The sequence below is a fragment of the Leucopleurus acutus genome (assembly GCF_964270905.1).
Source record: "Leucopleurus acutus genome assembly, chromosome: 18".
In the NCBI taxonomy this organism is placed as follows: Eukaryota; Metazoa; Chordata; class Mammalia; order Artiodactyla; family Delphinidae; genus Leucopleurus; species Leucopleurus acutus.
The window spans coordinates 51,158,026-51,182,956 of NC_139160.1; the positions used below are offsets into that span (position 1 = coordinate 51,158,026).

General features: G+C 40.5%; 1 protein-coding gene across 1 annotated transcript; it reads right to left on the reverse strand.

The window, feature by feature from the left end:
• Positions 1-24,931, reverse strand: EDNRB (endothelin receptor type B). Its single transcript, XM_082859328.1, has 8 exons — positions 24,820-24,931; positions 23,494-24,029; positions 8,919-9,031; positions 8,579-8,783; positions 6,855-7,004; positions 6,319-6,452; positions 5,376-5,484; positions 1-2,544 (listed from the first exon to the last, which is right to left on the reverse strand). The coding sequence occupies exons 2-8, from the start codon at positions 23,977-23,979 to the stop codon at positions 2,410-2,412; spliced, it is 1,332 nt and encodes a 443-aa protein (XP_082715454.1). The 5' UTR covers positions 23,980-24,029; positions 24,820-24,931; the 3' UTR covers positions 1-2,409.

Sequence of the window (24,931 nt, forward strand, 5' to 3'; positions counted from 1 at the left end):
TTAGCAACTACATTAGTTGCCACTTTAAGTGACCTCAGAAAAACAAAATATATAATTATTTTACATGGTTATATTACAATTTTATAAAGTTAGCTACAGCATACCCATGCTTTGTTATAAACTGTATTCCTTTGGCCATATGTTGTAAGCTGTCAATACTAACACGCACCCATGTTAGCAAATATAAAGGAGAAAACAGTCTAAAATCGCTTATAAATCTTTTAAGTTTTACATCCATGTTAACATTATTTTTGTCCATTGTTATATTATACAGTCCTTAATACTAGAAAATACGTTTTAAAGTTAAACAGTAGCACCTTTTCCCATATTGATTTTATTCATGCTAAGAAATCATGCTTGTTTCTTACCAACCTTTGTCAGTATGTTAAAATTTTGAATCAAACATTTTTAGAAAAGCTACTGAACACAATTTCATTATAAATAATGCATGTATATGCTATTTGTGTGCAGTTTAAAATTTGGCAAGATGATCACAGACCACAACTCTGACAGGGAGAAGGAAGGGGCATTATGATGCAGATGAGAAACAAAATGAATGGTAATAAAATGAGCTCAAATTTAAATAGGAATAAAAAATATATTAACAAACTGAAAACAGTAGTAACCCAAAGTTAATTTAAAATCCGAAGTTTGAAATGTCTTTCTTGATGACAAGCATCTGAAAAAGTGATTGGGAAGAAATTAATAAATAAGCCTGGGATTTGTAAATAGATTCCATGTGGCATGTGAATTAATTACTGTCCTTTCATTCTGGTCCCATTATTGGGGTTTTGGTAGCATCACCTTAGATGCTGGCAGAAAACAACATTGCTCGCTTATTCTCAACATGTGGCTGTGGCCCTGGGTTACCAAAAAAAAAAAAAAAAAAAAAAAAACCACACACACACACAAAAAAACAAAAAACAAGGGTAGAAACTCTGTTATATTTTAAGACAGAGTTAAAGCTCTTGGGCCCAATTTGTTCCTGAAGCCACTGTGAGAACATTGCACTGTTTTGCTGGAACAGAATCAGGACCTTTTGCATTGATATGATGGGCAGTGACGAACATCAGGCTAAGAAACGGAATCTGTCCCCATGGGTTTCCTCCCGCCCCATCTCATTTCCTCTGTCTTCCGTTTTCTCTTGTACATACTTTCACACACATCTCATCCAAGTTAACCTGAGGCACTTTGCTGGGGAGATGAAAGAATTAGGCAAGAATGCACAAAGTAAGAGGTTCTTAACAGTCTCAAAAAGCAGTTTTGCCTGTAAGTGGTAGGAAAGCACCACATCCAGAATTCTTTTCTATTAGTTATTTACACAAATAATATAAAAATTAGTAATAAGCTTTACAGGTAACTGTTACATTGACTCTAATATCTATGATCTTAAAAATAGTGTTTTAACTATCGTATGATGCATTGCCAGAGACGATCTTAACTGCAGCAGGGGTGAGAGAAGATGCTGCTTTCTCCTTTGCCATGTGGACACTGCTCCAGGCAACTCACATTCTGTCCATTATGGGGTTCCTGGCATCTCTCCATTGTAAAGGTATGAACACTGGGGCCTGCCCTTCGTTTAATCATCTACACGTTGTGTATTGTAGCTAAGTATTTACAGATGACAAAACTGAACAAATAGCATTTAAACTACAATAGTGAAAGAAGAATGTTTTAATAATCCTCAAAAAAACTGTAGGTAGTATTTTCTTTGCAGAGTACACGAATAGGAGATTTCAAAGCAGTGTTTTGGGATGGCATTCCAAACCTTCTCTCTGTGTCCCTTTGTGACATTTGATCTTATCTGACTGTAAAGTTGAATATTTTCAAAAACCTCAATCTCTCTGATACTCCCTCCTGATCATTTAAATATGTCTCTAACATCAAAAAAATACACCAGCTGAACTGCTCTCATATTTTGTCTCCAATTACAGTCCAACCAATGGTGTGAGACTATTAATAGAAAAGGTCCTTTAAAAGATTTTTAAAATTCTAAATTGAGCAATTTAAATTTCATTTAAAAATTCTGTTTCGCAGCAACACATTTATCCTTTGCATCCGATTCACCTTAATATAAAAAATAAGCATCTTTAATAGGAATTCTGAGTGAGCTCAATTTAAACGTAAGTGGTGTATGAATATACCAGAAGTTCAGAAGAGCCACATTGAAGTGCTGACTGTAAAGGATTAAGTGCTTTCACAATGAGGCTTCTTAATTCTCATCGCTTTTCTTCTCATGCTGTAAACAGCTCGTAAAATGTCATGAGTAACTCTGAGTGTTAAGAAAATAATCACTCTCACATTTTTACATCGTTTTGTGCAAACACACAGTTGTTTTGTTTTGTTTGGCGGATGCCTCATTGTTTTAATGATTTCTGTCCAAAGTAAAGAAAATGAATATTCCTTCTTTCAAGATGAGCTGTATTTATTACTGGAACGGAAGTTGTCATATCCGTGATCATTAGCTTTGAACTTTAAGCACGACTGCTTTTCCTCCAAGGACTGCTTTTCTTCAAATGACTGGCACCAGCAGCATAAGCATGACTGTACAAAACAAGGTAACTCATAAGTTTACATCAGTTACACTATCACAACCCTTCCTACTCTCCAGAATTCTGGCTTTCTTTGCATGATATGCAATTCTGCCAATTTCTCTCCATGCCCTCTTATTTTCCCCTTAAAAACATATAACTACATAAGTAGTATATGATAATTCTTTTAAACTAGAAAATACAGAGAAGAAAAAATGTACATAATTAAACTTCCTCATCTTTTAATTCAAATTGAAAGAGAAAGCCACTCTTAATTCTTGATACTTACTCTTGATTACTTGAGAAATACTTTTAATATTTGATAAATACGTAACTCAAGACTTTTTCCTATGCAAATGGAAATATTACCACACATATCTACAACATGACTGTATATGTGCATGTTTGTGGAAGTGTGTGTATAATTATGTTAATAAAACTGGACTATACATACTACTCCATGGCCTTGACAGTGACATAAACATCTTTCCATGTCAATAAACTTAATATTACATCACCATTTTTTTCAGCCACGTGTTTAATCTCATGTGACTTTTCAATACTGTTACACAATAAGGTTATAAAGTATATGTGTCTCAGTTTTAGTCATCCAGATTTTTTCTTGGATTTTAAAAAATCCTGTTAATTCTGTTTGTTTTCTGAGAATTTATATGTATAAGAAAATGTGAGTTCCATTGCTTTCTGTTCTGTAAAATGAGGGACATGATCTGGTGACGTTCTCTTCTAGCTCTAAAATCTATGAGTTTATGAGTAAGTGAAGAATTTTATAGACTGCCTTTGATCTTACAAGGAAGCTAAGTTCTCGGTTTTCCAATAATGAACTTCCAGTGGAACCAAGCAGAACCAAGGCACCACGCCCTCCAGTACAAAACCCAGCAGTTAATAATAGGACAATAGAGCCACAGACTCAGTGTCTGATGCACATTCCCCAGTTGTTGTACAGCTGCCACCAGAGGGAAAAAGCTAACTCCATGACGACCAGACTGTAACCATGACATAAGCTGCATCATCCTGAGCAGTACTGAATCTGTGGCCAGCACAAGTCCAAGAACGAGCTTCAGGAGAATGGGATTAACATTATTGCTCATAATAATCTGTATCTTGGTGGGCAGCAGAATAATTGTAGCTTGTTCTGCCCGTATATGTAAGCACGCAACTACAATAAAATTGTCGGCAAAGAGATGTTACAGATCCATGTTGACATCTTCCACTCTGAGAATGTGGCGTCCCATGTCAGCATGAAGAAGTTACAGAAGATAGACCTTTGCCCCTAATCCCATAGAAATGGAATGGTGTTTGACAGTGGGGAACTGAAAGCAGCTCTTTTGCCCCTTTCCTGTTTGCCCATTTCTGTTCCCCTCTAACCTTGAAAGAACCTAATTATAGGAATGTGATCACTAAGCAATTGAAACTAATTCCTGACTTATGCTCTCCTGAATGCACACCATGCCTTGCCTAACCTGTCGATTCTCTTCCTAGATAAAAACAAGTAAGACTAGCTCTCTACCCACAGTAGCCGCCCCCCCCCCCCAAGCAATCCTGCATGCAGACCACTCAGGCAAGATAACATCTGAAGAGAGAGCCAGCCAGTCTGTCCGCAGGGGAGAGGCAGAACCCAACCTCCTGCCTTGATGATTCATTGAGATTCTTCCCCCTCCATTTTTCCCTTTAAAAACTCATGGCTGAGCAGAATCTTTGGTGTTGGTCTCTGGACACGAGTCCACCATCTCCCCAGACTGCTGGCTTTTCTGATTAAAGCACCTTTCTTTTCTACTGACACTTGCCTCTCGAATTATTGGCACATGAGTGGTGAGCAGCTGAATCTGGCTTCTGTTACACCAGGGACAAGTGAATCATTCCCACATAAGGGAAGGCAATATTTTATTTATGCTAGATTGTTGAAGGAGTGAATGAATGGATGGATAGATGTTACACACAAATGCAAGCAGGCAAATGAGGAATAATCTCACATATTCCACATCAAGGAGCGCTTCTCTGCTATAGAATGAAGGCAGAAAAGTGGAGGTAAAACCTGAATTAAACTGCTTTGTTTGACTCGTTATTGTCACCTCTGTATGAAAAAGAAACTAACTTAGTTATAATCTACAGTGTGCGGCATGGTCCAAAATCTTCCAGAAATGGGAACAGTGCCTTTAATCATGTGTAGCTCTTATTTTATCATGTGATATTTGTCAGACATCAATGCATGCAATTGTTATTCATTTTCTGTGTAACTCTATGAGTAAAATTGATTGGTTGAGGCAGTAGGGAATGGTTGACTGGGATTTGTAGGGAGAAATCAATTATAGTGATTTATGAGCAAAATTCACATTTAAAAAGAAACGTCTAGGGCTTCCCTGGTGGCGCAGTGGTTAAGAATCCGCCTGTCAAGGCCGGGGACACAGGTTCGAGCCCTGGTCCGGGAAGATCCCACATGCCGCAGAGCAACTAAGCCCGTGCACCACAACTACTGAGCCTGTGCTCTAGAGCCCCCGAGCCACAACTACTGAAGCCCGTGTGCCTAGCGCCGTTGCTCCGCAACAAGAGAAGCCACTACAATGAGAAGCTCGCGCACCGCAACGAAGAGCAGTCCCCGCTCACCGCAACTATAGAAAGCCCGTGCGCAGCAACGAAGACCCAACGCAGCCAAAAATAAAATAAATAAATAAATAAATAAAAAAGAAAGAAATGTCTATCATGTAATACTAGGGGAAACTGCAAAACAATTGACTAGATCTCTTTGGATAGAAATATTAATAGTTTGGAAGGGTTATATTTGATGCCAGATTAAAAAGGGCTTTTGATTTTCAAATACTCTCTTACCTTAAAGCAGTTTTTGAATCTTTTGCTCACCAAATACAGAGCTATTGGGTTAATACAGGAATTCAGGGAGGCCATGTTGATGCCAATGTAGTCCAATACCAACAAAAAGCTGCAAAAAATAATACAAGACATGTCTGTAAAAAAATATGCTGCTATGAACATATATTCTTTACAGACTTTTGTGTTTTTGTGAACAAAAAAATTAGCGATTTACAATGGTTTTGACTTTATCACTAGTCTTTGCCAATTATGATCTCTCTCTCTCATTCTCTGTCCCTGTCATCGCCTCACCCCCCATGCCCAATTCTCTCATTTAAAATGAAATCTCAGGACTTCCCTGGTGGTGCAGTGGTTAAGAATCCACCTGTCAAGGCAGGGGACACAGGTTCGAGCCCTGGTCCGGGAAGATCCCATATACCGCAGAGCAGCTAAGCCCATGCACCACAACTACTGAGCCTGTGCACCTGGAGCCTGTGCTCTGCAACAAGAAAAGCCACTGCAATGAGAAGCCCGTGCACTGCAACAAAGAGTAGCCCCCGCTCGCCGCAACTAGAGAAAGCCCGCGTGCAGCAATGAAGATCCAACGCAGCCAAAAATAAATAAATTAATTAATTAATAATAATTTTAAAAAATGAAATCTCTTTTGGAAGCGCTGAGGCTGGATGAAAAGAAAGGATTTACAAAGTGCAAAGGAGAATCAGACCTAACGTTTTCAATTGTGCTACTCGCTCATTTGGACAACCCTGGCTCTCCATTCCCAGTGTTCTCCTAAGTCCCTTTACTTCTCCCTTGGAAATAGGAGTAAAGGTAAAAAGATGGCCATCTTATTTGCTCCCTAAGGATTAGAAAAATGGTACTCTCTCTCTTGCCAATGAAAGGAATCAATGGACAAACTTCTGAATGGCATTTATTTACACAATTGTTTCTATTTTACCTTTCTTACCTCAATAGTTCACATCTATTGGGATCATTCCGATCATAAAGAGTGCGCTTCAAAATCCTGCTGAGGTGAAGAGGAAGCCAACACAGGGCAAAGACAAGGACCAGGCAAAATACTGTTTTGGCCACTTCCCGTCTCTGAAATAAAACCACAGTCAGACACTGAATAGACGCCTCATTATAATCACAGCGTTCTCGCTTTCCAAACAAAATATTTAATATCGTTTACAAAAAATCAGTGGCATTTGTAAAAATTCAGGACACTGAGCTTTAAACTGAATAGCTAATGTGAATTAGACAGAAAATGGTTAGAGATTCATCCTTAAAAAGTAATGGCTCTTTTTACATCTTTTTAGACTATGTAGAATATCTCCAGATAGATAATATAAAAAATATTCTTTGTATATTAAAAAATACCAGCACAAGAAAAAGGAAGTATGCTGTGGTGTATGATAATTTTAGTTTCTTATCACCATGATAATTTTCATATTCATAATCAGGATTGTAATCATGAGTCAGCAAATATTTCTATTTTCTTACCTGCTTTAAGTGATCATTTAAAGCAATTTGCATGCCACTCTTCTTTCTCAACATTTCACAGGTCATCAGGGTATAAAACAATGCAGTGATGGCCAATGGCAAGCAGAAATAGAAACTGAATAGCCACCAATCTTTAGCTGTCTTGTAAAACTATGGGGAAGAGAGAATGTTATACTTAATATTCCTCTGTAAGAAAATCTTACATATCAAACGTTAAACTAAAAAATACTCATCAAGGAGAAATTATCTTCTAAAGTCGATCCATTTTATAAATACTATGTAGAATCTTTCAGGCCACGTCTGCTAAACAAATAATTAAATTAAATGAAACAAACTTTTCCTAAAAAGCATTTCAATTCTCTAAGGAAGTGTGCTGTCATTACACATAAAAAGGTAAGTAATTGGGCAAAATTTTAAATATTTGGTAATTCAAATATTTTTGTCTTCACATAGGCAAGTTATCCTTAAGGAATTCTTTGTGTGAAATACCACATCTGAATGGGTAAAGATATCCTAGTGTTTATGGGAGCTTTTCACTTTTTAACAAGTTTGTTTATGGGAAAAGCAGGTAGGAAGAGGTCTATATTAATCATTTACCTAATGGATGTATACATCTAACCTATCAACTAAAAATCAAAGCTGCTTGTAGCATGCTTTTTCTCTTATTCTTTTTCTGCTTTTTTTTCTTTTTTCTTAAAATTGTTGTTCCAGATATGTCTGTGTTGGAGTAGAATTTACGTAATCTGTGCAGTACTTTTCCCATTTTAACTAATAAGAAACAAGAAGGCTTCCTTGGTGGCTCAGTGGTTGAGAGTCCGCCTGATGCAGGGGACATGGGTTCGTGCCCCGGTCCGCGAAGATCCCACATGCCGCGGAGCGGCTGGGCCCGTGAGCCATGGCCGCTGAGCCTGCGCCTCAGTAGGAGAGGCCACAACAGTGAGAGGCCCGTGTACCGAAAGAAAAAAAAAAAAGAAAGAAACAAGAAAACAGCAGTCTCATTCTCAGTTTCACATTAATGCCCCTCTTTATTCTTTTGTTTACCACGATCTATACATATATTCATAAAGCTTTATCTCGTCTTATGTGTAAAATAGAAAATAATCATTGGTGACATTTGGACCAGCCCCCTTTGCATCAACTCCTCTTAACCCATTCTGTTGGGAAGAGCCTTTTACACTTAGGATCTATCTTCTGATGACCAGTATTACCATTCTTTTCCTATTTCCTGATTAAAAGCTCTTGAATAAATGGCCAAGATGAAGTTCTTTGCAACGGCAGCTTTCCCTTTAGAGAGAGGGCAAGCTTGTTATTCATACCGAGCTTCACGGATCAATCCATCCCTACCAGGGCGACTTCTACTTGATCGTTCCCTGAGCCACACACTCGCTCTGATGACTGCTGTGCTGCTTCATACAGAATATGTAGTAGCCGCCAGTCCTTATGGGAATTTGAGTAGAAAAGCTATAAATTCAAACCGATTCTCTCATGTAAACTTGGTTTATCTGTATTCCTGAGCACCAGGAGATTCTGGGAGAAGTAGTGACCCAGCTTCTTGCAGCCTGGGTCATTAGTCACCGTTAACCCCACAGCCCTAGGACCTACACTCCTAATTCATGCCAAGGACAGTCATAAATCAGTAGCTTCCCAAGAAGAGGAGATCGGGGAAAAACAGCTAAATATTTATAAGGCAACAACAGAAAGGGGGACAAAAGAGTAAAATTTACCTGCATGAAGGCTGTTTTCTGAGTGGGATGGAGCAAACAGATTCTCAGATAACTTCCTTTGTAGTCAGTGGTAATCATATCAAAACCCACGGCTTCAGGGACAGCCAGGACCACGGAGACCACCCAAATTAAAACAATTTCTACTGCTGTCCATTTTGGAACCCCAATTCCTTTAATTCGACTCCAAGAAGCAACAGCTCGATATCTGAAGAGTAAAACATAATCATTTGCCAAGCTGGCAGAGCCTAGTTTTATAGAATTAAACAGTTTATTTTCTAAGTAGCATAGCAATCACTAGGATAGCAGTCAGGATATACCTGGCTTAGATATATGCTCTTACCTGTCAATACTTAGAGCACATAGACTCAGCACAGTGATTCCCACAGAGGCCTTCTGTATGAAAGGCACCAGCTTACACATCTCAACTCCAAAGGGCCAGTCCTCGGCAAGTAGCTGCGTTGAGGAGACACGAAGCTCTGTTAGGGAGATTTTCACAGGGCGCCCTCTGAACTGTATGTATCACTTAGTGGAGACAAATGAACATGTAGAGTTAAAATAACAAATTCCAGTTCTTATTCTTTTTCTCATAGACTACTCCTCTGAAAAGCACTTGTGTTTGATATCTGGAACAAGGAAGTGGATTGGGAATAATGAAAGGGCAGCCAGTTCAGGAGAATTAGCTATACACAGACAGTAGCTTAGGGTCAAGTTCTCCTCCACTGCAGGGCCAACTGGGGCCAGTTGCTTAAGTTCCCCTTACAAGATTGGGCCTGCAGTGCTGAAAATGCCTCTCATACTGTTATAGAGTCTCAAATACTCAGCTGGTGGCCAAATCAAAATAAGGTTAACTAAAAATAGGTGACGTGGGACTTCCCTGGTGGTCCAGTGGTTACGACTCCACGCTTCCAATGCAGGGTTCCATCCCTGGTCGGGGAACTAAGATCTCACATGCCATGTGGCACGGCCAAAAAAAAAAAACCAACAAAAAAAGACAAATGTTTCTTAGCCAGAGAGACTAGACGACTCCTATGGAGAACAGTGTGTGTGTTCGTGTACTTATTCCTCACTCTAGTCAACTTGACTGGTCTGTAACTCGGCACACAGCTCCTTGAATCTAGCAGGCACACTCCTTCCTTAGGGCTTCACTTGAGGTTCTTCCTTATCCTGGAAGGCTTTTCTCCCACAGATCCACTTGGCTAACTCCTTGACCTCCTTCAGGTCTTACTCAGATCTCATCTTTTCAACATGACCTATCCTGACCACACTATTAAGTATAGGAACTGGTCAGGCCTCCCCATCTCCCTCACCCTACCCCACTGCCCGTTTCATCCAGAGCACTTATCAACTCCTATTGTATATATTATACCATACTTGTTTGTTTGGTTAAGTTTTTGCTGTCTGGAACCCCTAGCCCATCAAACAGAAAAGAACTTCTGCAATTGCCTAGTACGGTTCCTGACACACAGCAGATGCTTAAATATTCAGCCCCCTAAAATATATAGGCAGTGGCTATCCAGCGAGCAAAAGACCTAGTTCTTGGTACTGTATATATATTTCCGTTTATCTGACTTCAGACTATGCAACCATCTATTGTTAAACTCAGTGATTTTCTTTTTTAGGACAACTGGGTGTGCCCCACCCTGGCAAATGAATCACTTTAGGTAAACATCTGGGTCGAACGTTCATGAGGTTTTGAAAATAAAGAAAAGTATTTCAAATCTACGTGTCTCTGTGTGTGTTTTAATGTTTTAAAAAATAACCTTCCAAAAGTGAAAACTATTTTGAAACACAATTGAGTCTTTCCGTTCTTTCACTCGTGAAGGTTCTTTGTGGAGTTTGTCATGCTGGGTGATTGTTCTGTAACTAGAGTGGCACCCAAAGCTGAAATGTGTGTTTCAGTACGAATATGACTCGGAGCTCCACCGTGGAACCAATTTCATTTCTAAGGTAGACATGAAAAGTTACACTGACATGTAGAACAAATGTTGGCATACTTACAGCAAATACGCTTTTTCTAGGGTCTGAAAGCCTGCAAGGCCAGGCAGGCAACAGAAGAGTGGAGGCAGCCAGGTGTAAGAAAGTCATTGGTGTCAGGAATAATAGGGAACAGAGGGGTCTGGGGTAAATCCTGTCTAAATGGAGCTGCTGCTAATAAACTTGATGTGATTTTTGCCAAGAGATCCCCAATACAAAAGTATCTTGATTTTTAGCCCCAAATTGGAATTTCTATATGAAATCTCACAATTTATAAAAATTGTCAACTAATTCATATTTTAAAAAAAAAAACCACTGTCAGATAACATTGTATTAACAAAATATTTTTATGTGTCAGACCGGCCTCTAACTTGGGACCTCTGGATTAATGAGCTGACTTATAACTCTGCTTGTTCATTCATTCATTCAACAAACATTTATTGAGTACCCACTATGTGCCATACACCATTCGGAGTACAGAGTGCCTATCAGTGAACAAGGCAAACTCCCTGCTCTCATGGAGCTTACAGTCTAGTGAGGGAGGCAAACACATAAATACTTAATATGGTGTCACACAGGCGGTGTCACCATATTGAAAGATTATGGTGGAATTTAGGGGGCTTTCTTGATAGGCTTCTCAGCAAGGTCTCTCTGAAGAGGCAACCTGCAGTAGGGACCTGACTAAAAAATGTAAGCCATGCAAAGAGCATTCTAGGCAGAAGAAAGAGCAAATGCAAAGGCCCTGAGGTCAAAAGAAGCTTAGTGAGAGGAAGGGACAGCAAGAAGGCTCTCAAGGCTGGGGTCGAGTGGTCCAGGCCAAGTGTCTAGGAGATGTAGTTGCACAGGGAGGAGTCTGAATGGTTTTTTTTGTTTTTGTTTTTATTTTAGGAAATCCATTGCTAGATTTTGAACAGGGAAATGGAAAATGGCATCATCTTATTTATGTTTTTTAAAACATCACTCTGGGGACTTCCCTGGTGGTCCAGGGAATCAGCCTTCCAATGCAGAGGACGCAGGTTCAATCCCTGGTTGGGGGGCTAAGATCCCACGTGCCGTGGGGCAACTAAGCCCGGCACGCTGCATCTACAGAGCTTGCGTGCTTTGGAGCCTGCGTACCACAACTAGAGAAACCAGCATGCTGCAACTAAGACCTGCGCAGCCAAATAAACAAATTAATTAATTAAAAAATATAAAAAGATCACTCTGGAAGCTCAATGTAGACTAGAATGTAGAGTCAAGAAAGGAAGCTTTGATGAGAGATTGTGGGCTGAAACTTGTGATGCCCTGGGGCTGAAAAGAATGGGTTATATAGACTGGATATGTATTGAAAGCAGAGCTAGCAGGACTTGTTGATGGGTTGGATATAAGATATGAGGACTCAGGAAACTCAAGGAGGTTGAATGGTGGAGACATTGGCTGAAATGGGAAAGAGCCAGGGTCCTGCAAGTCTGAACCAGCTATGAACTCAAGGTGCTTTAAAAGACTTGCCAATTACCCTTGGAAACATAATGAAAAGATTCCAAACAGTTAAAAGAACCCTGCCAGACCCAGTTTGGTACAAACTATCCAGGTAATATTCTGTCTAATCATTCTGATTGCCTTTATATGTATTGGGGTGGGGGGTGGGAAGCAAAACTAACACATATATGGTACTTACAAGGGACTAGGCACTATTCTAAGCCCTTTACACATGATATATCATTGAATTCCCAAAGCAATCCTATGAGGTAGTGTTACTATTACCCCCATTTTATAGGTTAAAAAAACTTAGGGGCACTTAGAAGTTTATTAACTTGCTGTGTTGATTTTAAATATGCCCACACATTCTTTGATACTCCTCCCTTCAAAAGGTGAAGCCTCATTTTCCTGCCCTTGAACACGGGTTGGACCTAATGATTTGCTTTTAGTGAATAGAATGTGGTGGGTATGATGATGTGTGACATCTGAGACTAGTTCATAGAAGGCATTATGGCTTCCTCGTTGCTCTCTCTTGGATCACTCATTCTGGGGGAGCTGCCGTGTCAGGAGAAGACTCAAGCACCCCTAAGAAGACTCCAACAGGTGACAAGGAACTGAGGCCACCTAAAAACGGCTGGCACTAATTTGCCAAGTGTGTGAATGAAAAGATCCTCCAGCCTCAGGCAAACCTTCTGATGACTGCTGCCCCGCCAACATCTTGACCCTCATAAGAGACCCTGAGCCAGGACCACCAGCTAAGCAGCTCCTGAATTCCTGACCCACAGCGAGAGTGTCAGGTAATAAATGCTATTCTTCAAGTTGCTAAGTTTGGGGGTAATTCACTTCTCGGCATTAGATAACTAACATATTTGTCCTTGGTCACTCACTTAAGTAAGTAATAGATCCACATTTGAACCCACGTGGTCTGATTCTAGAATCTGTAATGTTTTGAAGAAGCTGATCTTAGATGAAAAGTGTTTAGAATTAAACAATATTAGTATTTTAAACCCATAACTATGTGTCAAACAACGGTAAAGTATCTAGATGTAGAGTAAAACTTTCTTCTAACCCCCCTGCTATCTTATTCATCTACTGTCCAAAAATTCAGATAGTGTCAAGTGTTTTCTTGTCTTCAATGATTTCCAAATATGCAAATATTAGTATCACATAGGTACAGCCATCAGATGAATCAAGATGAATGAGTGTCCGGTCACTGAAGGGAGAGAAGTCTGGCCAATGAAAATGAGCTCTGCACTGAATCCAGGCCCTGTTTTGAGGTTACTATTGTTTTTGGCTCAGCCTAGAAATTGGATGATTGCTCTTCATACCAGTGGGAGGCCTGCAGCCCAACCTCTGACCCAAGTTATCACAGAGGACAGGGAAACACAAACTGAAAATTGTAGCAATTCTCTTCAAGTTCAACACAGAGATAGTCAGAAACCTAATCACAGCTGAGAGATTACGGTTTTCTAATCTACCCTTCCGAAGGGAAAGAGACTGAAAAAAGCCTCTTCATCATTTCAGCTCAGACCTGAATGCTGCCAGTCCCGAGAGGCCACAGAAGGTGGGGGGACGGAGTGCCCACTTCTGTTATTTTGTAGTCAGTCAGAAGGATGACTTTGGCAACCTCTGCTTCTCTGATCAGAAGGCTTTGTGGGGACACCAAGAAGCCTGACACCCTGTGACAGAGACCACGCCCACTGCTGATGCTCACCTCTGTCTGAATGGCCTCCAGCCCCAATGCCTTGGCAATTTAGGGCTTGGAGCTTATTTAAAATGCAAAAGACGTCAACCTCTTGTTTAATAATAAACAAAGCCCTGGGTAGGGGAAAAGCTGTGAACTTAAAAAAAAAAAAAAATCACTCTCAACCAAGATGCCATCTTTAAAATTTGGTGAAAGAATGTTCTTAGAGATTTTTATAATTCCTGGGAATTAACTATTTCACTGTTTCTTGACAAAAATAATGACATCCAACATCTATCATTTGAAGTCCGACAATACAGCTTTCTTCTTGGTAGAGGAAATTTGATTCTCCTTTATTGCAAGAGGAGGCAACTCTAACTTTAAACCCAGCAATAATACATTCTTATTCCTTATTTGCAGTTTTCCCCATTCAATTAGATAATTTAAGGGCACGATCTGAACACTGAAGACAAATCATGCACGTAATCAAATCTCTCTGATCGCAAAAAGAATGTTAGAGGTCCGTATTGTTTCTAGGTCCCTGCCACGTGAATTAAATTTTTAGGTCCTGTTTAAAACGAAGTTTGAATATATATTACCTACCATTTATCAAATGTGAGCCAGTCAGAAAATACTCCCATAGCTGACACTGGTTTTCACATGGTGATGGTTCATCCAAGGAAGAGCTTTTGTTAGTGTTGGTCCTAGGAGCAATGTGGTGTCCATTTGACAAATGGTAGCCTGTCCTCATGCTGGCCCCTTTCGCCTAAGGCTTCTACTGCTTCCCTAGCACATTTCTTTTGTATGAGTAAACACAAATAAATAAATAAACACTAGATTGAAAAAAGACTTGGTCATACTGACTACAAGGTTTCTACACAAGGATGGCCATGATTTCATAACTTTATGTTGAAACAGCTGTTTGAGAAAGGAAAAAGTCAAGAGAATCCAAAACATTATTTTATATCATATTTAAAAATTATTTTTATATTAAATATATATTATATAATTTTTAAAAAACTTCTAAAAGGATAAATAACATGAACAGAAAATAAATATCCTTTCTGTACAAGTATGATTAAGTGAGTCCTACAAAATCTCTTCAACTGGGGATTTATATTTTTCAATTCTTTTTGTAATTAAAAATTACATTCTAGAGAAATTAAATGGAGAAAATCCTATTAATACACACCACTCTTAATGCTCAAAGGCATCTAGCCCCGTAGAGTCCGGAAATGCCAAAGTTAACCATCTTGCACTAACAAATGTTCAATAGCCTCATTAACCGTATATACCATTTTCCTTTCCTATTTTTTTAAAAATTAACAGTATACACTGAGCTGTAACTGTTTCTTTGTTTCAGAATATTCTACAACATTTTTAGTGCCTAGCACAGTGCCTGGCACACAGTGACTGCTCATTAAATGTTGCTGAACAACAGTGAATGAATGAGTTCATGGACAAATAAATGAATTTGATCATAAGGCAAAAATCTTGTGATAAAACTTTTGTCATGAACTTTTCAGTTCTCATATTTGAAACAATTTCTTTAGAGAATTGGGATGACTATGCATTTTATATATTGATTGAGTTTTGTATTGTCTAGTGCATGCCCTCCTCCTTTCCAGATGATCAGGTCTTCTTGACACATAGAGCCAGGGCCTCTGGTATTGAGGCGTTAGCTCTTCTCTTGGACTTCTGCCTTCCAAGCAGGCCGGAAAAGGTGGAAAGCAAAATTCCTCCCCTCCCCTCTCTCCCCTACTCAAACCTATCAGGGAAATGACTTTTAAAAAAACAGAACCTACTGTTTCTCACTATCTGATGGGATTCAGTGAAGTGCTTTAGTTGTAAATTTGGTGGAGATGGACTCTGGAAGCATAGAGACGCTGTAAGAGACGGTCATTTAAGAAGGTAGGTGAGCAACACATTAAAAATGACAACTAAGGTTGCTTTGCCGGATTGCTGTCTGTTCCATCTGGTGATGAACTGTGAACATTTCTTTCAAATGACTGGCATTATAGAAATGTTTTTACAGTCAGAGTCAAAAGAAGGAAATAATGGAGTGGTTGTGTTTCACAAGTTTGGGGAAGGGTGTATTCTGCTGCTTTTATCCCTGTTTCCTGTAGCAGATAAGAGTTTTTCTGCGATTGAACTGGCGTCTTAATAAGATAGTACACCCTCATTCAAGGATTTCCCATGTCGGATCTCCCTTTCTTTTTTCTTATTCAAACATACAGTGAGAATTTAAGCTGCTCGTCAAGTGCATAGACAATATTTTCTTGACATACATTGCACCCGTGCCCTTGGGGACGAATATCAGTTACCGGTTCCATCCTGGGTCCATTAAAATGCACTTAATCACTTAAAGATTAGGCCATGTGGGTTAGAATATGTGGGTGAGGAATAATGTCAGCTTATCCCCCAGGGGTACCATTTAAATACCACAATATGAACAGTGCCCCCTGGAGTTGTTCAAGGCAGAGGCCCTGTCCTAGGAATCTGTTGTGTGCACACTGGCAAAGGGAGGGCTTTCCACTGCTCTGGAAAGATTCCTATCACTTGCTGAAATAGAAGAATGACTCCATTTAAATGAATTAAGTTTCTGGAAACAAAATCTTTAAGAGAAGCAAAGAGATAGAAAAAAGATAAAAAATAAATATGTCTTAGAGAAACTTAAGTTCACCTTAAATATATATCCCTACTTCTGTTACAGTGAAATTTATTTCCAAGTCTGTAACAGGCCAATAAATAAATGGATTGCTACTCTCCTATTACCTGAACTTAAAAACTTATCCACAGTTTGTGCTTAAAACCTTTCATTGACATGTCACATATTTTGAAAAGATTCAACTAAGAGCATTAAGACATGCTATTCACAAACCTAGCTTTATGGTCGGATTCACTTAGCTGAGCTGGATCTTCTAAGATCGCTGTGACACCTGAAGAAACTAAAGAATTATAACCTGATGGCCTCATGGCTCAGAAAGTGACTCTCAAACTTAAAGAATTCAACAAATCTTATTAAGTATTTTCATGTCTTACTTAAACCTAATTCTATCCAGAAAATGGCTTATGGGATAAGCCATTGGTGAGAAAGCGTTTGATTACCATGGAATTCAAAAGCCCGTTAATATAATTTGAAAACACTGTGTGAGGGGGAAGAAGATATGTACAAAGTAAACATCCAGAGAATAGGCTTCCTCCTTTCTGGAAACCATGATGAAGCTAAGGAGGAGAGAAATAGAGAGGGGATGCGAGTTAGGTGGTGAGAATATGGCTGGGAGACTCAGGGACAGAACACTGCTTGATAAATGCTTCTGTCAACTTTGCTAATAAACTTCTGCCTCAAGAACAATCCTCTTTCTCTCTCTCTCCTACCATCCCAGTTTGGCCGTTTTCTTGTTCCTTTACATTTTCACCAGAGGATCTATAGGGACAGAGAAATAATCAATCTCTAAAGTAAAAGCACTGGAAAGGAAAAAAGTCTGAAATTAGAGCAGTTGCCAGCTAAGGTATATCCATCCGTACACCGTGCTCAGCTATCTCCCAGACATAACCAACCTCTTCTTAACTTTGCAAAGTCCTGAAAGAGAATGTTTCACATCATAAATTACCTCTAGAATCTTATTTCAGCTCAGGCTTTATCTGTCAACACCCCTGAGAGCACTTAATCATTGATTAGCATTTGGCATGTTTCTCTAAAAATCATCAACTATAGCGTACTAGCCATACCTTATATGGTTTTCTTTGGAAAATGAAGACCCTGGCTCCCTGGCCTTGAAACAACATGGTCTCGGCTGTGTCATCCTCTTGTACAACTATGGAAATGCCTTCAATCTTGAACGATTCATTTAAAAATGAGCAAAGAAAAAATGTAAAGCCTTTGATAGATAAGCCTTACCACATTGAAAGAAACATTGCCTTGACGTTTTAAGAGCCTTGGATTTACGGAGTGACCGAGTGGCAGATCAAAGGCAAACACAGGAAGCACCCTCGAGTTAACCTGGGCAACATTTCATTGCCCAAGGCCAAGAGTTTGCCCACCATTTTGTCACAGCCATCCACAGCCAACATGTGAAGCGGTGAATCAGAAATAGGAAGTCTTGAGTGTCTGGGCTATTTGACATCTGCTATTGACCTATTATTCTGTTATGGCCAATATCCTCATACACATCGAAAAAAGAACAAAATTTCCCCCCCTTTTTTTGGACAGTTATAAAAATATGAGTATAACGTCTTTTGTCAACAAGCGTTTGTCTGGAATTGGTTGTTGCAGGCACTATGCTACGTGGGTGTTGGGGGGTTAGCTTTATTTATTAATTGACCCAAGGTCATGCAAAGCTAATAGTCTTACTCTTTATTAACACTCTTAAAATGTTAATCCTTCAAATGTGCTTAATTAACACTCCTTAAAAATTTTGTTGCTTTAAATAAATGAACCTCAAAGGTATCTAGGTTCTGTTTTGGCTACAAAATGCTTCTGCTACTAAGATGTCTCTAGACATCACAAAAATGTCACTAAAATATCTCAGTTACTTAACTGGAAATATGCACAGTGTTATTATCTTGGGCAAAATTAGACTTCCCTACCCAATGATACCTTTACTTCTTCTATTGCTCTATATGCATAAACTGCATTTACTAATCAGAAAAGTATAACTTTGAAAGTTAAGTTTGCTGGTCCTTCATTCACTTTTACTCCTAACTATGACATTAGTTAATTATATGCAGACTTATTAAGTACTAGAAGTAGTCTAAGACTGGATAGTGAGAAAGGTGATTTTGTTCAGAAAGACAGCTTTGATTGTGTTACAAGTAGGAATGTCTGACTACGTGACAAGGTCACTTCGCTCGAAACTCACTTGAGGGTTCAGTGAAGCAATTCCCATTTTGACATACCAGCACTTTAATGTTACACGTACCCCACCTTAAGTAGTTAAACGTTAAAGGTCAGTAGCTATGCTTCTCAGAGCTATGAAGGCAGCCGCTCTGACTCTAATAGTAGCCTATGAAGTCTTAACAGGAAAACCATCTAGAGGCACTCCAACGGGTCACCAGCTCAATTTTTAGAAAGCTCTCCATCACCACTAGACATCTGATTATACTTGGATCCTTGTCAAAGTCTGCCCACATAGATATCTGTCATCAGTTTCCAAGGAGATTTGTTTTCAAACTCAATTTGCTTACACATAAAGGAAGCTATATTTATGTTATTTATTATATTTAGATTACATTATATTTATGTTAACTATATATATATTGAGTCAGTTATTCATGCAAATATAGTACAAAGAGAATGAACTTGTTATAATTTTAAAACTCATTAACTTCTTAAGATGTTAAGAGAAGTTAAAGAAATTTTAACTTCAACCTGCAATCAAGGCTTGTTAAAAATCACAGCTAAACTAAACCAACTAACCAACCAACCACCAACAACAACATAAGCAACTTCACAGCATCTACAAGTATACCCAGCTCTTCCTATACAGCTTTGACATTGGTGCTACTCCAACTTACTCTAGGCTCCTACAGGCAACAAATGTCTAGATTATTCCATTCATTTTAGTCTACACAGGAATGGCACAATAAGTAGCTTGTGAATAAGGAGATATTCATCCTCACATCAGATGCTTAAACACTGGTTTTGGGGTCAGGTACATACATGGACCATGTAAATACCGGCATAGTGACCCATGTATGTATTAAAGATAGACATTGATACATATATATGTATATGGAGATGTTACATAAAATAGTGATTCAAACTAAGAGTACAACAATAATTTGGGGGTACAGTATGGCAATATCTATCAAAATTACAAATGTACATGTCCTTTGATTCAATCATTCTAATTCTAGAAATTTACCCTTCAGATATAGTCACACATGTGTGCAAAGCCATATGGGCAAAGATGTTATTTGTAGTCATGTTTATAATGGCAAAAGCTGGAAAAAGAAACCCCAAGTTTCCATTCTTATTCACACACACACACTCACACGCATCCTAATAACATTTATTACTGGCTTACTTTGTGCCAGGCACTGCGACCAATGATATTCACCTATGTACTTATGCATCTCTACATTCTTTATAACATTTAATATATTTACATATGCATATGTATACATCTATATTTTTAAACATCCTTTTTGGACGCTTGCTTTTTCATCTGGATGCTCTTATGTAATGCAGCGACAGCCCTAGTGTGCGCTGCTGAGAAGGAGAAACGAGGCTTTTATTTCCAGCAGGTTCTCATGATTATCTGAAGCTCTTTTAGAGCTTCGATTTGCTGAGTCTCCCACAACATCGATCTATCAGGATTGCCTCCTTGACACAGGAGCCCTGGTGAAAAGACTGTCTAGAAGTTTCCAGAGAAACAGTTCCCTGAGGGAATCAGAGCAGAGTAGACACATTTCCTGGGCTTTGTCAGCCCTCACAGCAGCCTCTCCCTGTGAAGTCCCATCCTGTTCTACAGCCGTATCAAGGAACATGGCTTCCAGCCAGATCTATGACATTTTGTGGTTTGTCAACTTTACTGAACTCTAGATTTACTGAAGTCCAGATTAATGTAATAGGTTCACGTTGATGTTTCTGGACCTGTGGGTAAACCAACAGAGGAGATGCGGGATTCTATGAACCCTCAGAAATTGTGAACGTACATTATAGTATCTATTAATTATAATGTATATATAAATTATCTATTTATATGTTAATTATATATAACATATATGATGGATAATTAACTGGATTCTCAAGAGAATAATAACATCCCACAAAAACAAAATTAGAAATTGCTAGTTTAGAGATTCAAGTCCCCCACTTTAGGATAAATTTAAATGGCACTCATAATTCACTTCAATTGCTTTGTATGAAGTATAATACTTGACTACTCTGAAATTATAAATGCATTTTTTGTAACTTATATGGTGTCACAATTATTTAAGGGAAAATGGCTTTTAACTAGCCCTGGATTAGGTGTTTTTGTAAATAAAGCCTTTAGAATAACAAACAGTGATATCAGTATTATACATTACGGATCATCTGAAAGGGATTTCAGGAGATAGAAATCTTCAGATGACTCAAATTAAAACTGAAAATGCTTACCAAGTATCCTACTATGTAGTAGCGTGTCCCATAATTGCAGCACTGCACTGAAATGAGGTCCTAACAATGCTCCAGGTTGGAGAAGGGCAATCTATGCTCATCTCACTCTGTGCAGGGGGCCAGGAGGACCACGGGTTCTAGGGCCAGAAGACCTGGGTTCAAGCCCTAGTCTCATCACTTTCTAGTGGTGTGACATCGACCTTCTAGTGGTGTGACATCGAGCAATTTACTTCTTTACCTCTCCAAAATGTAGTTTCCCCATAAAACAGTGGTGATAACAATATTTCTGCCATAGGGTTTGCTGCAGTGATTTAATGAACTAAACCAAGTACTGAGTACATAATAAATGGTAGCCATTACTGTTGTATCTCAAGTGACACATATTTATGCACAATATAAAAATAAACCAAAAGCCACTATGTAGGATTCACTGGTGGCAAACCTAGCGATGAGACCTAATTCTATGTGATGCATTTGTTCATGACCAAAAAGGATGATTACATGGCCAGATTTGTAATGACTCAGTTTGTTTATTTCAGAAATAGAAACACAGCTTTAACAGACTGAATGGTTTCAGGCAAAACGTTGTAACTTCCTTGGGAAATCATAAAGGAATTTGAAAGGAAAGGAAAAGCTGTGTGTCCTTTGGGAGTAGGATAGTCTCTGGCTTATCGAATGTAATAATTTAGCCAGACAGAGAAAGATGGTCCTGGAAGAGCTGTGATTTACATCTGATCTGGAGGCAAAATGCCCTCAATCCAACCTTCCATACAGCACTTCATCTGCTGGCTGACTTAGGAGGGTTTCTAAATGGGCTGACCATGTGGGGTTTCCTGGGACCTTCCTAAACAATCTTTCACAAAACTCTGTGCAAGCCTAGCAAAACTAGATGTAATCTCCCTTTTCAGAAGGATCTTATTACTTATTTAAAACTTCTCACAACACCTTGTACTCTAAAATTTCTAAAGTCAGTTTTGAGGAATTGAATTGAAATTCTCCTGCCACATTGGAATGGTAAGACTTAGTCTGTAGGACTCCTCAAATGGGTTCCTTCTGGCCCTAATGGAGCTGTGACTGCATTTAAGGGACCCATTTCAGCCTGTGCTTCTCCCAGGAAACCCTCAGAGTTCACAAGAGCTGGTAGCCATGCAGGAATTTAAGATTTCATCTATTAATCCCTCATTTCTGGGAGTGTTGCCTTCTAGGACCTGGATCCTAATCCAAATCCTGTCTCTAAACCTCAGAAATCTCTAGAATTCCTTAATGTATGCCTCGTTGGATTAGGATTTCCAGAGATTCATAAAAGGCAATTTAAAGGCATGCCATCTGGTGACTTCTCCTGCCACAAAGATCAAAGTATCTCCCACAATCCTTTCCTAAACCAACATGCCTTTTCTTTCCCTTGTACTGAGCCCAGGACTAGCTTTAGGCAAATCCCCAAAGTACATTCCCGGTCCCTTACACTTTTGATTCTGTTTTTATGCATGACTTCCTATTGCTGGTTACGATGGGGAAGCAGAGTTTTACAAATTTGCATTGCCCTTTAAAATTTTCCAGCTCTTTCACTTAGGCTATTTTTCTTAACACCACAAAACCCCAGTCGGTGGGCACTAGAAACTTTATTGTAGAGTTGAGGATGCTGAGGCCCAGAGATGTTGGGAAGTGTCCAGAGCTTCAAAGCGGGAGTCAGAGTGTAGGGGTTTGCGTCCTGCCCTAGCTCTTCAAGCCCATTCCCTCTGATGCCTGCAGTAATCACATAATGATGTTAGCTACTGAAACTGTTAGAGACTTTGTGTTCAGTGTCCTTGGTCTTGTCCACAAAGTCATTGATGGGGTGCAGTTTGCACTTTGGAACCTGACAGATTGAGCCTGATCCTCCTCACCTCCATCACTTACTCACTGTGAGACCTTGAACATCCTGTCATCTGTTAAATGGAGTAATGTCTACTCATGGGTTGTCAGAAGGAGTAAAGGAAAGTAACACATCTATCTCAGCGCTTGGCCCATCGTAGGCATTCAGTAAAGGGTAGGTACAGTATGGTCATTCACAGCAGGTGAACTAACACAGCAGATGTTTTCCTACTCTCCTGTCTGGGTCTCTTTCTTCTAGACCGTTTGTCTCCTAAAAACCTATTTGAGCCCTTCTACTGTTAGGGTCCTTTAAGAAAATGCTTCCTAAGGTTAGTATGCATTTGAATCACCTAGGTATTTTAAGATGCAGATTCTGATTTAATAAGTCTGGGTTGGACTTGCAGTTCTAACAAGTTCTCAGGTGATAACACTCCAGCCAGTCCATGAATCATCAGTTTCTGAGTAGAGAGAAGGTACCTTGTGAGCTGGATTTAGGGACAAGGTCCTTCAGGACCAGTGGTTCTCAAACCTTACGTGCAGGGCTTGTTAAAATACAAACTACTGTGCTTCACCCAGAGTTTCTGGATTAGTAGGGTTTGAGGTGGGGCTATAAGATGTCATTTCTAACAAGTTTCCAAGTTATGTTTATGCTGCTGGTCTGGGGACTATGCTTTTTCCAGGCTTAGCAGTGGGCTACTGAAACCAGAAGGCTATTTGGTTCCAATGATTACTGACTTCTAGGAAGGGACGGATCTTCGTGACTAAGCTTCCTGCAAAGGCTCTGGCATCTCCCCCTTCCTAACGGTGTGCCCTCCCATTGCGATATTAGCAGGCACCCTTTACCTTGTAGACATTGATGGGGATATCAATGACGATGTGCAGCAGGTCTCCCAGGGCCAGGCTGGCTATCAAGATATTAGGGCCGTTTCGCATGCACTTGTTCTTGTAAATGATTCTCAGCAGTGTGGAGTTTCCGATGATGCCCAGCACGAACACTAGGCAGGACACCACCGTGTTGATGTACTTGAAAGTCTCCTTGATCTCGATGGGTCTTTCGCACGGGGGCGGGGGAAGGGTGCGCGGTGGGGTTCCCGCCATTCTCGCTCCTTTCGGCATCTGCGGAGATGCGGACGACCGCTGCACGCTGGCGTTGGAGCCCCTGGGCCAGGAGGTCTTAGTTGGGGGCGCCATTATCTCTCCGGCCCCCAGAAGTGGCGGAGTGGCCCCGGCCGGCGGGAATCCCCTCTCTTCCGCCTGGACCCCCACCACGCCGCAGGCAAGGATCAGCGCCAGCAGGGCGCGTCCGCACAGGCTGGGCAGTGGCTGCATGCTGCTGCCTGCTCCAGGGGGAGTCGGGTGGCCACTCTTCAGCTTTCAGTCTGGAGATCAGCAAGGGAAGGAAGACGGGACACCCGGGTCAGCTACCCCAGCCACGCCCCTGCAAGCGGCTAGCGCAGAGCGCAGCCGCGCCCGCAGTATCCGCGCGCAAAAGTAACTCAAGTTTGCGCGTCAGTGGGGGGACTCGGGCGCGTGTGACCCGCCCGAGCCCGTCTCCTGCCCTTCCAGAGCTAGCTTTCGCTGGTTTTTCTCCCCTGCGTTTCCCGAGGGGTAAATGACTCGCAGTGGGGTGGGGTATTCTGGAAGGGGTGTGACAGGGAGGAAAGGATGGGTGTCTAGAGCAAAGCTTTGAGCTCCTGTTGTGCCCAGAGGGAGACGTGTGTGTTCGTTCTGGCTAAGGGCGCGTGGGGACGGGGGAAATCAAGGCACCTAGAGGCCAAGGGATGTGCCAGTCTCTGCATTTGACTCCTCAGGAACCCGGATACCCTGTGTGTGGACGCCAAGACTCCTTCCTCCCCGCGGGTGAAAGCAGCTACTTCCCGGCTGCCTGCGCTCGGGCTCCCCCGGACGCCCCACGAGTGTGCCGGCTGACTCGGAAAATCTCTGGGACATCTCAGTTCTGACTGGGGGAGTATCTGCATTAACGCGGAAGCTTCTGTGCCCTCCAAGCGGCTTCAAACACTCACGCGCTCTCCTTCGCTCCAACCCCATTGTAATTCGCTGTATCCATACATTAAAAAAAAAAAAATCCCCAAACAAGTAATCCAAGCTGAAGCCCCAGGATAAGATTCAATCACTGATTTTAATTCAACACCAAGCCAGAACTTTTACCTCGCGGACCGGACGCGCCAGGCGCAGAGGCTCCAGCGGGGACCTCCTTCCCGGGACGCACTTGGCTCGCAGCTGGGTTCCAGGCTACCCTGGAGCAGAGCGCGCCTCCCTT